Source organism: Mesoplodon densirostris, chromosome 6 (genome assembly GCF_025265405.1).
Source record: "Mesoplodon densirostris isolate mMesDen1 chromosome 6, mMesDen1 primary haplotype, whole genome shotgun sequence".
Classification (NCBI taxonomy): Eukaryota; Metazoa; Chordata; class Mammalia; order Artiodactyla; family Ziphiidae; genus Mesoplodon; species Mesoplodon densirostris.
In genome coordinates this window covers 68,165,345-68,178,928 of record NC_082666.1, presented here as the reverse complement: position 1 = coordinate 68,178,928, position 13,584 = coordinate 68,165,345, and the positions used below count along the sequence as shown (strand labels likewise).

General features: G+C 38.8%; 1 protein-coding gene across 9 annotated transcripts in view; it reads right to left on the bottom strand.

Annotated features, from left to right (window-relative positions):
• Positions 1 to 13,584, bottom strand: part of PTPRD (protein tyrosine phosphatase receptor type D) — a 534,283-nt gene that overhangs the window by 411,999 nt on the left and 108,700 nt on the right. For all 9 annotated transcript variants that reach the window (XM_060102137.1, XM_060102140.1, XM_060102139.1 and 6 more), the window contains exon 2: positions 8,500 to 8,666. In XM_060102137.1, the coding sequence (XP_059958120.1) occupies positions 8,500 to 8,563 (64 nt within the window). In that variant the 5' untranslated portion in view covers positions 8,564 to 8,666. The remainder of the gene's footprint in view (positions 1 to 8,499; positions 8,667 to 13,584) is intronic.

Below are 13,584 nucleotides of genomic sequence, written 5' to 3'. Positions count from 1 at the left end.
TAGCTCAAAAGTAATGTATTGTGTGCTATTTTTAATCTGCAGATATAAGCACTTAGTGTATTTTAATGTCTCATTGAATAAATGTAGTATAAAACAATTATCACAACACTATGTTGTGATTATGCAAAATCCATCACACATTGTAGAGTGAATTTAAAACTTTCATTGGAGAACAGAAACTAAATTGAAATACCCATTCTAGTAAGGTTTTAAACTTCATTCACATTTTAAAACTGATTCTGGATTCCACAGTATTTCTTTTTACAAATATATTAACATAAAGGTAAGTTTTTAAAAATTACCTGAACAAACAAAAAGAGAAATCATAAGAATGAGCAGTGATATACTTTTGGGAAAAAAATAATGACATGTTAAAAATAAAGAATTACATGTCCCTCATTAGCTTGGCTTTCTCTTTCACTCAGAATTATAATAATCTGTAGGTGGTTTAGGTTTTAGGAGACTGTAGCTCAATAAAAGTCAACTAACATTATTTCTTAAGTTTCAAGGCAGTCTGGCCCTCCTAACCTCCACCACTCTTCTCCCCTATTCCCCATCTTTTCCTTAACATTCAACTAGACTCTTAAAAGATCTCAAGGACACTCTGGCTGGCCTGGCTTCAGAGGATTTCTCTACCCTGCTACCACACAGATGTTTTTTTACATCTCTTTCTGTCACTCCCCCAGTTGTCCTTAGAATAAAAACCAAGATCTTGACAAGTTCTAAAGCCTTGCATTAGATGGTCCTGCTGCTTACTTGTCTATCCTTATTTGATTACTTCCTCCTTCTCAGAATCTGTGATCCAGTCACATCCATTCTTTCAGTCACCAGAATACACTAGGTTATCCTGTCTTGTGGTATAAGAGCATGTTCTTTCTTGAACCTTAACAGCTCTTTCAGGTGTAGTTTAGTTAATGTCTATTCATCCATCAGGTGCTAGCTCAAAAATCATCCCCTCAGAGGTATACATGTGATCTAACTTAACAGAACTACACCTTTACAAAAATATATTGATGTAAAAGCTAGTAAAATCTGTAGTTAATAGTATCGTACTAATATTGATTTCCTGATGTTGATAATGTAATGTTATTACATAATATATCATTACTAGGGAAATATGGGTGAAAGGTACTTGGGAAATTCCTGTACAATTTTTACTTCTTTCAAGTCTAAAATTATTTCACAATAAACAAGAAATAAATTGCTCCTTCATAATGCTTTTTATTGCTCTTCTGAATAGTTGCGACACTAACCTCCCTATTCTCTTCCCTCAAAACATTTATCACAGAAAGTATGAACGTTTTGAGATTAATGTTAAATATTTGTCTATCCCACTAGAGTTTAAGCCCTCTAGGGGCAGGGATCATATCTCTTTATCTCACCATTGTATATCCAGTAGTTACCTCAATGCTTGACACAGGAAATGTGTCCAATAAACACTTATTAGAGGGAATATTAAATACACAAATGTGTCAATCAGTCAATGCCCTTTGGAGGCATAATTCCATATATAATGATACATATTTACATTTTATAAAAGATATTGCTCAAATCATAAAGTTAATGGGATCATCAATGTCCACAGAGATCTAAACATGGATGCTTCTAATTTGGAAATGATGCAAGTTGATGAGAAAAAAGCAAAAGAGCAACTAACATTTAGTGAATATTTAATCCTATTATTCAAAATGCTTTGCAAGTTCTCTAATCCTTATGATAACCATATCAACTGTGTGCCATTTTCCGTCTTCATTTTACAGATGAGAGGCACATAGAGATTTGTAACTTGCACATAGTCAGAACACCTGTACTGCAGAGGCAGGATCTGAACATTGGTACAAGTCCATATTCTTAAGCGCTACTTCCTGCCTGGAGATAAAATCTGAGAATATTGCTTGAGAGAGTTCTGAAAAGTGAGCTATGAATTCTGAAAGTAGATTACAAGCTGGTGTGGGACCACACTTTTTAAAATCTTTATATCCCTACCATTATGCACAAAGCTTTCCATGTAGCAGGGACACATGATCACACACACACACACACACACACACACACACACACACTGGTTACTGGTTTCACAAACGAATAAATAAATCTAAAGCAAACTGAGGAAAAGAGAAAAAGCAAAATTATAAGTAAGAGAATTGGTTTCCACCCAATCACTAGTACTTTTCTCTTTGATTCTTTATTTCAAGTTGGACACTGGTTGGGGTTTTCTGAATTTACTGAAGCAGCACAACATGGGAAGAAGACTGCGGGCTCGCAAACAAATCAAACTTACTTGTAATGAATCAGGTAAATAGCAGCTACGTCAGGAAAATTAAAGAAACTAAGAATATGATGGGAAAGAAATGAGGAAATCATAGAACAGTATAATCAAATATCACCAGGCTATTAGCAATAACAAGAAGTAATTCACAAATATTTCAGATATTGTTCTATCCTTCAAGCCTAGGGCCCTCATCGCAAACAGAGACCAGAGATAACAAATCTATCATACTTTGGTTTTTCTTAGAAAAAGCAAGTCCCTCTACACACAATAAAATGCTTTGAAGTGTACACATTTGTTGATTATGTGACATATTCTTAACCTTACTAGATAGGTACAGCTCTGCTGTGAGCAATTAATTCAGAAAGCTACAGAAAACTCTACAATGGGACCAAAGGATCCGTAAAATAGCTGGAATATTTTTCTTGCTGTAGACAGCTGGACTCTGCTAATTTAACTACTTTAAAGTGAGGGGAGGAAGGAGGAGGGAACAGTAAGGTTTTTATTTTGCCACACCTCTGTAAATTCAGAGAAAAGGAAAACAAGGAAGGCATGAGCATGGAAAAAATGAACTGGCTTTCTTCCTGCTCTCCTCAATGAGCACATCTATTCTAACTGGCCTGAAGGAACCAGAACACTTTTCATTCAGGTGACATATACCAAAGAGAATCTAACCAGAGAGCTGGCTTAAGCAGCAGTTTACCTTTTCATTTTTAAATAGCTTTATTGGAATATGATTCACACACATACAGATCACCCATTTAAAGTGTCCAATTCAATGGTATTTAGTGTGTTTATACCCAATTAGTACCATCACCCCAATCTAATTTTAGAACATTTCATTTTCATCATCCCAAGCAATTTACCTTTTAAAAAGTTGATTGAATGGTCTGTGATCTAAGTACATACATACATACATGAATACATACATCACACATACCTAAACACCTGTAATCTAAAAAAAACAAAAACCTAAAGGACATTTTTGATGATCTATGAATGTTCTCATTGTGAAATGGCCCTGTCTACTGGGAGGAAGGCATTTTGATGACATAAGAAAGACAGTCTTTCCATTCCTAACTTCATTTTGGAAGTCTAACTTCTTGACAGGCTGCTTCTTGGAAGTGATTTCGGCAGAATGCAAAAGGAATCATTGACCCTGCCCTTCAATCTAATCATTTTCCTTTTCTTTAATTTTGTTTTCTGAAAAATAATTTCTGGCCATAGCAAAAGCCACTCACTTTCTTCCTTACCATGCTTACCTCCCTCTCCAGCCTTCCGGGCCAGTGTCCCACGTGTTTCTGTATGTGCTTCCAGTAAATATCTATAGCTCCTCCCTCAGAGCAGCTCAAGAAAATTCACTACAGGAAGCAACAAAACAGGAAGATGGAAACACTTTCCATTATCCATTAGACCCAAGCAAAATTAATTTTAAATTGGCTATTTCCTAAGCTTGAAAAAGCAGATATGCTTCATATTATTCCCTCTTGATCTTCAGTTTAATTCCTGGGACAAGAGTTTATAAGAATCTCCTATGTATAGAACTTTTTATAGGGAAGCAAGCTGGGGACTTTAACACGCTGCAGGAAAATATGGTTTATCAACTGTCCAAATTTTGATGATCTGTATCAAATTAAATAATTTCAGCACAGTACCTAAACACAAGTACTCAATAAAAATGTTGGCTGAATGTTTTTGAATAATGATAGATAACATTTATTAAATATCTACCATGTGTTATCTGCTGATCTGTGTTTTACATTAACTCATTTATTCCTCATAAAACGCAAGAGTAGGCCCTACACTATACCAACACCATCATCACTCATCACCCATATTTTTAAGATAGGAAAACTCAGAGAAAGAGCATGAGGCATCATGCTCCCGATTACAAAAAGACAGCCAGAATTTAAAACCAGGCTCTGGTTTCAGAGCTTACTTTATTAACCATTACCCTATGCTGCCCACCAGAAAACAAGTAAGGAAAAAATGGTTAACTTACAACATTGATGTCAGTCTCTTCTCTAATGCCAAAGAAATAAAGAAGTTCCATTGGATAGAGTGATATACTACCAGAGGGGGAATAAAAGAAACCTAACTGCTTTCACATAGGGCAGAAATATAGTGAGTAGATGGGGACTACAGCAAGGTTCCTTAACAATAAGGATGGAAAATGAGGGTGTGTTCACCATCTGAGACAGAAAAATGGCAAAAAGCAACAGAAAAAGGATGAACTAAACCATTTTAGGAATTCAACTATCAAGAGCTGTGTTTATAATGAAGATCCAGTAAACACTCAGGTCCAATGACAGTGGCCAAAAAGCATAAATTCAGGTCTAGAATGTAAGTGATTTCATCATAGTGAAACCAGTTTGATAAAAGAATGTACTAACAGCAGATTCTTGGCCTGTATTTAGTTTAAAAAAAAAAAGAAGAAGAAAGAAAAAAGAAAAAGGACTGGTAAATAGCAAACTAAAGCTACATAAAATTACCAGAAACTATTAAGAAAACTCAGTCAAAAGAAAAATATCGGGCTTCCCTGGTGGCACAGTGGTTGAGAGTCCGCCTGCCGATGCAGGGGACATGGGTTCGTGCCCCGGTCCGGGAGGATCCCACATGCGGCAGAGTGGCTGGGCCTGTGAGCCATGGCCACTGAGCCTGCGCGTCTGGAGCCTGTGCTCCGCAACGGGAGAGGCCACAACAGTGAGAGACCCACATACCGAAAAAAAAAAGAAAAGAAAAGAAAAATATTTACCCCAGGATTATATTACTATAATACAATCTAAATTCATCTAGAATTTGAATGCACAGCATCACTGAACTGACCTCAGTCAAACCACTATGGAAAACTGGTTAGCTTGGCACGAGGAAGGGCAACTCCTAGTGTTCAAACTGAAGTCACACTTGACTCCTCCCCCGGACCACAGCTCTACCATGTGTATGTGCATTCAAGAAGCAATGAGCGACATCATTTCGAGCACTCCAGACTTAGGAATAAAAAGAAATAGGATCCTTGCACACATCTAGCCTTTTGAAATAATAGTGGAGATCAGTAGGGCACTTTAAGTGGGCAATGGCAAAGACTATAATTTTCTGCTAAAGGGATATTATCACAATTTTTCAACCTGGGTTTGAACCAAGGTTCATGAGAGCTCTTCTATCTAATGCGACATCACACCAGCACTTTTCTATGGTGTTCCACACAGCGGATTATAAGCCTCACTCCTCAGCTCTGCAGAGTTAATCGTTTCAAAAGGCAGCGAGCTGAACACACTAAGTTAACATGGCACCCTAGAGTGGCTTCTTTCCACTCCCCACCTGCATATCATCCTCTTCTTCAAAAGAGAGCAACATTAAAAAAAAATTATTCCCACTGTTCTTGAGTGGCTCTGACAAGCTACTATTAAAGTCTGAAACATAATTCCTGATCCCTTGTATGAATACAAAATACAGTTAGGTAAAAGAAAAAATATATATATGGCTAGATGTGCTAATGAAAGTGTAGGGAAACAAATCAGTGACCCAGCTGATACAAGCCTGAGAAATATCATCTTTCTATGATGGTGAAGAAATCAAATTTTTCTTCAGTGCTACTTGTATCTTGATTTTTTTCAGGGTTTTAAGAGAAGTTAATGGCACAATTTAATGGGTTACAATCTAAATCCTATTTCATCAATTGTTCTTTAAACATTCTTAGTGGCTAAAATTATATCTCAGACTCTACCATGTGCTTTCATGTACCATGAATATCCTCCAGTAGATTACTAAGGGATGTTCTTTCTTCTTTTAAAATGTACCTAAAAAAAATGGCTAATTTTTCCTCTTTCCCCAGGAACGCTCAGGTTACATATGCTATTCAGCAATGCCAAATGAATCTGTTAAAGGGAAAATATCCTAAAGTAAGGTTGAGGAGATAGGGCAAAACCAAACAAAATTAATTTGGCAAAGAAGAAGCCTCTCCCTCTTTGCAGCTGTGAAGGGAAAAGTGAGAGAGAATGGATTCTTTTCCAGGTTACATCTTGAGGTTGAAAACTGCTATCATGTAAATATATAACATGGTAAATATCTTAATTTAACTAACAATCGCTAATTCACTCAGGCCTTTGTTATTTCTTGCTTAAGACTCTATTGGATAAGAAATGGATGAAAGAGTAGAAGAGAAAGAAAGAGAAGGGGCGAGCAAGAGGAGGAGCAGGTGATGATCATTTATAGTCTAGATTGTTTTGAAAACATAATTTAAAATTTTAGGGCTTCCCTGGTGGCGCAGTGGTTAAGAATCCACCTGCCAATGCAGGGGACATGGGTTCGAGCCCTGGTCCGGGAAGATCCCACATGCCACAGAGCAACTAAGCCCATGCGCCACAACTACTGAGCCTTCGCACCATAACTACTGAAGCCCACGCACCTAGAGCCCATGCTCTGCAACAAGAGAAGCCACTGCACTGAGAAGCCCGCGCACTGCAACGAAGAGTAGCCCCCGCTCACCGCAACTAGAGAAAGCCCGCATGCAGCAACGAAGACCCAAAGCAGCCAAAAATAAATAAAAATAAAATAAATAAATTTATTTTTTTAAATACACATAATTTAAAATTTTAAAAGTACTTGTTCCTCAATGCTTGATATCTGTCTGCCACTTTCCACCAGAGAATTAAGCAAAAGCAAAGCTTCTCAGTAAAAGAATATGCTTACTCATCTGGAAGGATAACTTCATGAATATATGATAATTAGGTCTAATAACTTTAAGAAAATCCCTAACTGAGATCTGATATTAAAGTCAGGTCCCACAGCCTTAATATGCTTTCGCCGAAAGCTAACAATTATAAAACAACTTACTTTTTCACTCCAGCCAAAACTGAAAAATAAAGCCATATGCCTGATTTCTTTAAAACACTAAATTTAGATTGCAACTTTAAAATACATTTTGACATAAACGGCTTTTAACACAAGCATCTTTCATTTGGGTCTTTTCCCAGTTAATTATTTGCTGGCATTGTACTCGAAATTCCTTGGCTTCACCTTAAACCAACACTCCCAAGTGCTAATTAGGAGACTATATACATTATTAACCAGAAAATGTTGTGCTTAAAACATGCATGTTCCATATGTATCCTATTATTAACAGTATTCCCTTCACTCCTGGAAAGCTCTCTTTAAAAAAGAGAGCCCTATTTAAACAAAGAAATTGGCTGCTCTTGAGGAAATTCTTGTTGAAATGCAATTAACAGGTAAGGGCCAACATGACACGGGATCCTTGTCTTTGAAACATCTTTAACATGAATCAAATTTAATCTCACTGCAATAGTCAGTGGAGGGAAAAGTTAATGACTGCAGATGTTACACATTTTAATAGCACCAAGGGGACTCCCGAAGAGAATGGCTGACTCTCATATGAGTTAAACCACTACCGGCGACCAGACATGTTGGTAACTATAAGCCAGAGACATGTCTTTTTCCAGTACTGCCTCTTCCAAAAAATCCAAAGGACAGATGGGAAAAGAAACGTATGTAAACAAGGTAGGCCTAATGATTTCCTAATTACGAAGGAGATGTGATCTTCTCATTAATTGGCAAGCTAATTGACCACAATCTCAGTTTCACAAATGGAGTCCTATAATCCAAACTTTGGGGTCTGTACTCCACAGAAATCTCCTCACACTTCCACACCCTTCATCCAGCCACAAAGTTGTCAGTTCTGCTTGATTTGTTTGAATACTGTACTCCACGACAGCTGTCGGAAACGGTACATTAGAACAGCTGCTGTGACAGCTACAAGGGCTTGGAAGTTTAATTGGGCTCAATGTGACATTGCACATTTTTCTAAACATAGAAGTATCCACAAAACTAAAGAAATGTCTAATGGGTCTGAGCAATATTTACTTATTGGCACCACCGACTGGTTAATCCCAGTTTGCGTTGTATCATTGGTCTCATAATACCTTTTGCTACTGGGCTGCTAAGAATATCAAAAAAAGAAAGAAAAAAAAAAAAAAAAGAAAGGCAAAACAGTAGGAACAGTTAGATGCACAAGAAAAAGGGCATTAAGACAGAGAGGAAATGGTAAGCAAGTCATGTCAATAATCTCTTTGAAAGGCTGGCTGGTAGCCAAGGAGGATCCCACAGTGTCTCAGGATCTACTTCCAAAGGAAACATATTCAGAGGCCCTGAGCGTGGTGCCAACTGCAAACAAAACCACTCATTATAGCCCCCTAGAGAAGGGGAGAATGGCTTACTCTCAGCATCCGCGTGGAGGAAGAAGGCAAGGAGCAGCAGCAGCGGCCTGGCTACGTGCACCATCCTGCAGCTCGGCACCAGCACACACTGGCAGCTTGGAATCCCTGCCGCAGAAGCCGCAGCGAGCCGGACCGATCTGAAATTTCAGCTGGAACACTTTCAGAGCCTGTGAAGGGAGAGGTAAAGAAAAGAAAGGGAAGAAAACACAAAGACACTTAGACTCTCACTCTTCTCCCCTTGTTCCATCACAACCACCACGAGAGATGCAAAACACTGTTGATACACCATAAATTGTAACCATGACACCTTTGGGTTAGGAAGCAAACAACCTGGTTTGTGAAATGGGACTCCCCAGGCTGATCTTGTTCCCATGTTCAGGCCACCCTGAAGCCAACCCCTCTGAATTTCACTCTCTGCTCATGCCACCTTTTGGGTAACGTTCTATGAGAAGAACATGTCACTTCTTATGAAATATTACATGACTACATAAGTGGAAGAAAGTCCATCAATGCTACAAGTAAGATTTAAGAGAAGCTCCACCATGCAGGATAAAAGTCTATTATTGGCAGAATAATGGAAGTTGCTTTCCTGGCACCAGGTGAAATGACAGTGCTAATTCAACTTCTCCAGCTAAACAGTAGAGGTTAGAATTTTTTACACCAGCACATTTGGCTTCTTCCCTAAAGACACATCACATTTGGGTCTAGTTTGGCTTCCATAAGTCAAAACAATAGCTAGCAAAAGCCACTTTGACATACAGGATTTTTATATGCCTCCTGGGCAATGGCTTAGTTTTCTCAATTTTCTATGTAAAATCAATAAGCCACAGCCTGTTTTTAGAGAGCCTACTGCATGCAAGACATCAGAGTCCATCCTCTGTGACTTTCCAGTTTAGGAGGGAAAATAAGACAGGCACATTGGATGACTAGGACAAGTTAATACGAGTTTAGTGCCAGGAAGGAAAGCCAAATAATGCCATGAAATTCAGGATCAAGAATGACATCATAGAAAAAGCGGAGTCTCCAACTGGGCCGTGGAGTACAGGCAGAATTTTACCAAAAGAAAGGAAAGGCATTCCAGGAATTCTATACAAAGGCAGGGCAGTGAAAAGGGAACTCTGGCAAAGGTGAGTTGCCTGGTTGGCCTGAAGCAGGGCTTCCCAAATATCTATATGCATCAGAACCACCAGGAAGGCTTGTAACTGGGCACGCACCCACCAGAGTTTGTGATTCAGTAGGTCTGTGCTGGGGGTCCAAGAACTTGCATTTCTAACAAGTTTCTGAGTGATGCTGATGGAGCTGGTCCAGGGTCCACAATGAGACTACTGGGTTGGTGTGATGGATCCATTAGGAAATCACAAGAAGATGAGGCAAAAGAAAATGTCGCATGCTTTAGGTATACTTCCTTATTAGAGTTTTTGGCTCTCTGCTATTTTTACCGTACTGTTTCATTTAAATTTCCTACATGCTAACTTTGTTTGTGTGATTGAAATAAAATTGCAGTATATTAAAAAAAAAGAAAATGGCTCAGGCTTAAAAAATAATAGGTCATGGAGAGCCTTGGATGCCAACCTAAGCCCACCAGCCTTTTTTTCAGCAAACCACAAAGGGAGCTATTTAATGTTTTGGAGCAGAAGAACCAATATAGAATGAAGCTTTGAAAAGATTAACTGACAGCTGAATGTGGGATGATTTACAGAACACTATTATCAAGAGTCACAGGTAAGAAGTAACACAGACCATAAGAGTGATGGTGGTCCTGGTGGGAATGGAAAAGAATGGAAGTGATGACTGACTGGCTCCAAGCAACAATTTGAAGTATGGCTCTTCGGGTGATAAATGATAGTTCCTACAGAACCTTCAATAAATCTAGTACAACATTTTATACAGAATAGGCTCTTAATAAAGAGAGAAAGAAAGGGCATATTTAATGTTACTGCTTCCTCTGTCATTGTGAGAAGAACTTGAGAATGACAATCAGAATTTGTTTGCCAATGAAACAGTATACCTTTAGGTTTTGCATATAGGAATATCTGAAACACATAAAATTCTTGACACAAAATACTAGAGACATCCAGAAATAACCTAAAAACTTAAAATAACTTGCAGTTTAAGAAGTACTGTTAATGCAGATACTATAGTGTGTCTTTTTTGAAACTAAGCTTGAGCATGAGAATAAAAATTTTTTTAAAAAGATATTATCGGGCCTCCCTGGTGGCGCAGTGGTTGAGAGTCCGCCTGCCGATGCAGGGGATACGGGTTCGTGCCCCGATCTGGGAGGATCCCATATGCCGCGGAGCGGCTGGGCCCGTGAGCCATGGCCGCTGGGCCTGCGCATCCGGAGCCTGTGCTCCGCAACGGGAGAGGCCACAACAGTGAGAGGCCCGCATACCGCAAAAAGAAAAAAAAAAAAAAAAAAAAGATATTATCTTTTTCATTACTATGAATGAATGGTGTGAACGCAGGAAAGATAAAACTAAAAGGAAGGGGTATGATCATTCTAATTACCGTTCCACTAGATAGCCTTTTTTTCCTTTTGAACAGATTTGTGGGTGGCATGAAGAAGCAAATTGCACATTGAAATGCATGCACTTGAAACCAAAAGCTAGCCAGCTGCTCCAAATCAGCTATCGTTATCAATCTCATCTGGAAAACAACTTATCAAGCAGTTCACAGCTATCAAATGTTAGAATTCTCCAAACTTCATAGAAGGAGTGCTAAAGGAATCAGCTCTCTCCCTCTCCCCCTTTCACCGCTCCCACCCTCATGCCAGCATTTCAAATGACAGCAAAGTCCAGGAGACATCAGTCCTGTCAGACTCAATTTGTGTCTGTGCAAGCGTATCAGAGCCAACTGCTACATAATGACTCGATGCAATCACAGAGATGGAGATGTATGAAATGCTCTCTCAGCAAAGAGGTGATTTGGCTCTCCCCCTTCTCAATTGAAGTGCCATAAGAAGACTAAGTTCTTTCAAATGAACCTACAAATGTTACCTCTGACTTGAAACAGTGCTAGGATCTAGAAATGAATGCAGGTGTGAACATACCTATTTTTACTTAAATGGGCTATGCCCTTGGCCGAGATACGACAAAAGGAGATCAGAGGTGTGAAGATAAAACCAATTCTAGATGTTCATTCTGGCCAATCTCCACTCTGTATCTTGTTTATTACATAGAAACTTTGCCAAAAGGAAAACGCTGGCTTGTGTATTAGTAAGGTGGAATTTGAATTTTGGAACAACAATGGGCAGTAGATTTTTAAGAAAACATTTTCAGTGAAAATAATGTGGTCCAGCAGTTAAGACTCTGCACTCTGAATGCAGGGGGCCCGGGTTCGATCCCTGGTCGGGGAACTAGATCCCACAACTAAGAGCCTGCATGCCGCAAGTAAAAGAGTCCACATGCTGCAACTAAGGAAAAAAAAACAACAACCCAGATGCCATAACTAAAGATGCCGCACTCTGCAATGAAGATCCCGTGTGCAGCAACCAAGACCCGGTGCAGCCAAATAAATAAATAACAAATGTTTTTTTAAAAAAAAGGAAAAAGAAAAAAGAAAAGAATGAGGATGAATGAATGTTATAAGTAGTTCCCTGTAGTTTCCAAACTACAATGTTATAAGTAGTTTCCTACCCTAAAGAAAGGGTAGCCAAGCACACTGCAATGAAAAGGGCAAGAAAGGGGGTTTGGAGATACTAAAAGTACCATGGTTTAGCTTACATCACAAATTATTCTGCAGTTGTGCAACAGCCCTCAGCAGGGGCTAACTCCGTGATTTTTACATACCTTGCCCTTTGTGTCTTTTATTAACTGGGACCGGCAGATAAAACAACCACCTAGATGAGCTAAAAATAAAAAATATTTAAAACTCTCTGGTTTCTTATTGCTCACAGCACAAAGATGTTAACAATAATTTTGTTGATTTCCAATCAGCTCAATATCTACTTTTCTATTTATGTACATGTGTGGTTAGAGAAACTAACAGCTCAGAGGGCCAGTGTGTGCAATCTAATCCGAAATGAAACAAGAAAAATACACTTGCCCTGAGTCTTATATCATTGCTTCAAGTGATCTGATTAGCTGACACCTAACTCTTTATCTTCAATTTAACATTGGAACCCTTTTCTATAATAAGTATATTTATATTCAAACTGATATGAATGTTTAAGGATTTTTTTCAGCTTTCTGTATTGTTGGTGATTCTGTAGATTATGTTAACATAAGAGGAAAAAAAGGCTTTTCTTCTTAAAAAGATATCCTACAAGTCCCTTAGAGAAATGAGTGATTGTAGGTTTTTTGCAGGAAATGTGCAAAACGAGCATGGAACATCTTGCCATACCAGGAAGCAAGGAGGCTTTCAGGAACTACCAGGTTATATCCAAAAAGAGCCAAGGTGATGAAGCTTGGCTCCTACATCAGTCAAATGTAGGAAAATCTGAGTGGCAAAAAGAATAATAACTGCAATGAAATGGAACACGTCATATTAAAATCCACGAGTTTGTAATCTTAAAAGTTATTTTTAAAAATTACATTGGTCAGTCTAGGAGAAAGTTAAAGAATCAAATCATTATTCTGAGAAGAGGGAGAGAAAGGGAAATAACTAAGTTTTTTTCCAAAAAATCTCCATAAGAACTTTAAAAAATACTGCTTTCACTAGATATTATTTATCCCTATACATCTTGCTTCTTTCTGTCTTAAAATAAGCCTATACTTTCAATTCTAGACACCTTAGAAGCAACAATATGGTAATGATTTTTTTTTTGCGGTACGCGGGCCTCTCACTGTTGTGACCTCTCCCGTTGCCGAGCACAGGCTCTGGACGCGCAGGCTCAGTGGCCATGGCTCACGGGCCCAGCCGCTCCCTGGCATGTGGGATCTTCCCAGACCGGGGCACGAACCCGTGTCCCCTGCATCGGCAGGCGGACTATCAACCACTGCACCACCAGGGAAGCCCCTGGTAATGATATTTAACCTGAGCATATACCCATTAAGTTGGGGAGATGATGTGGTAAGGAGGAAATCCCTAAATGCTGTGACTTCTTTTTATCAAACTCCCAAACCAATCAGGCCTCTATAAGTCAAC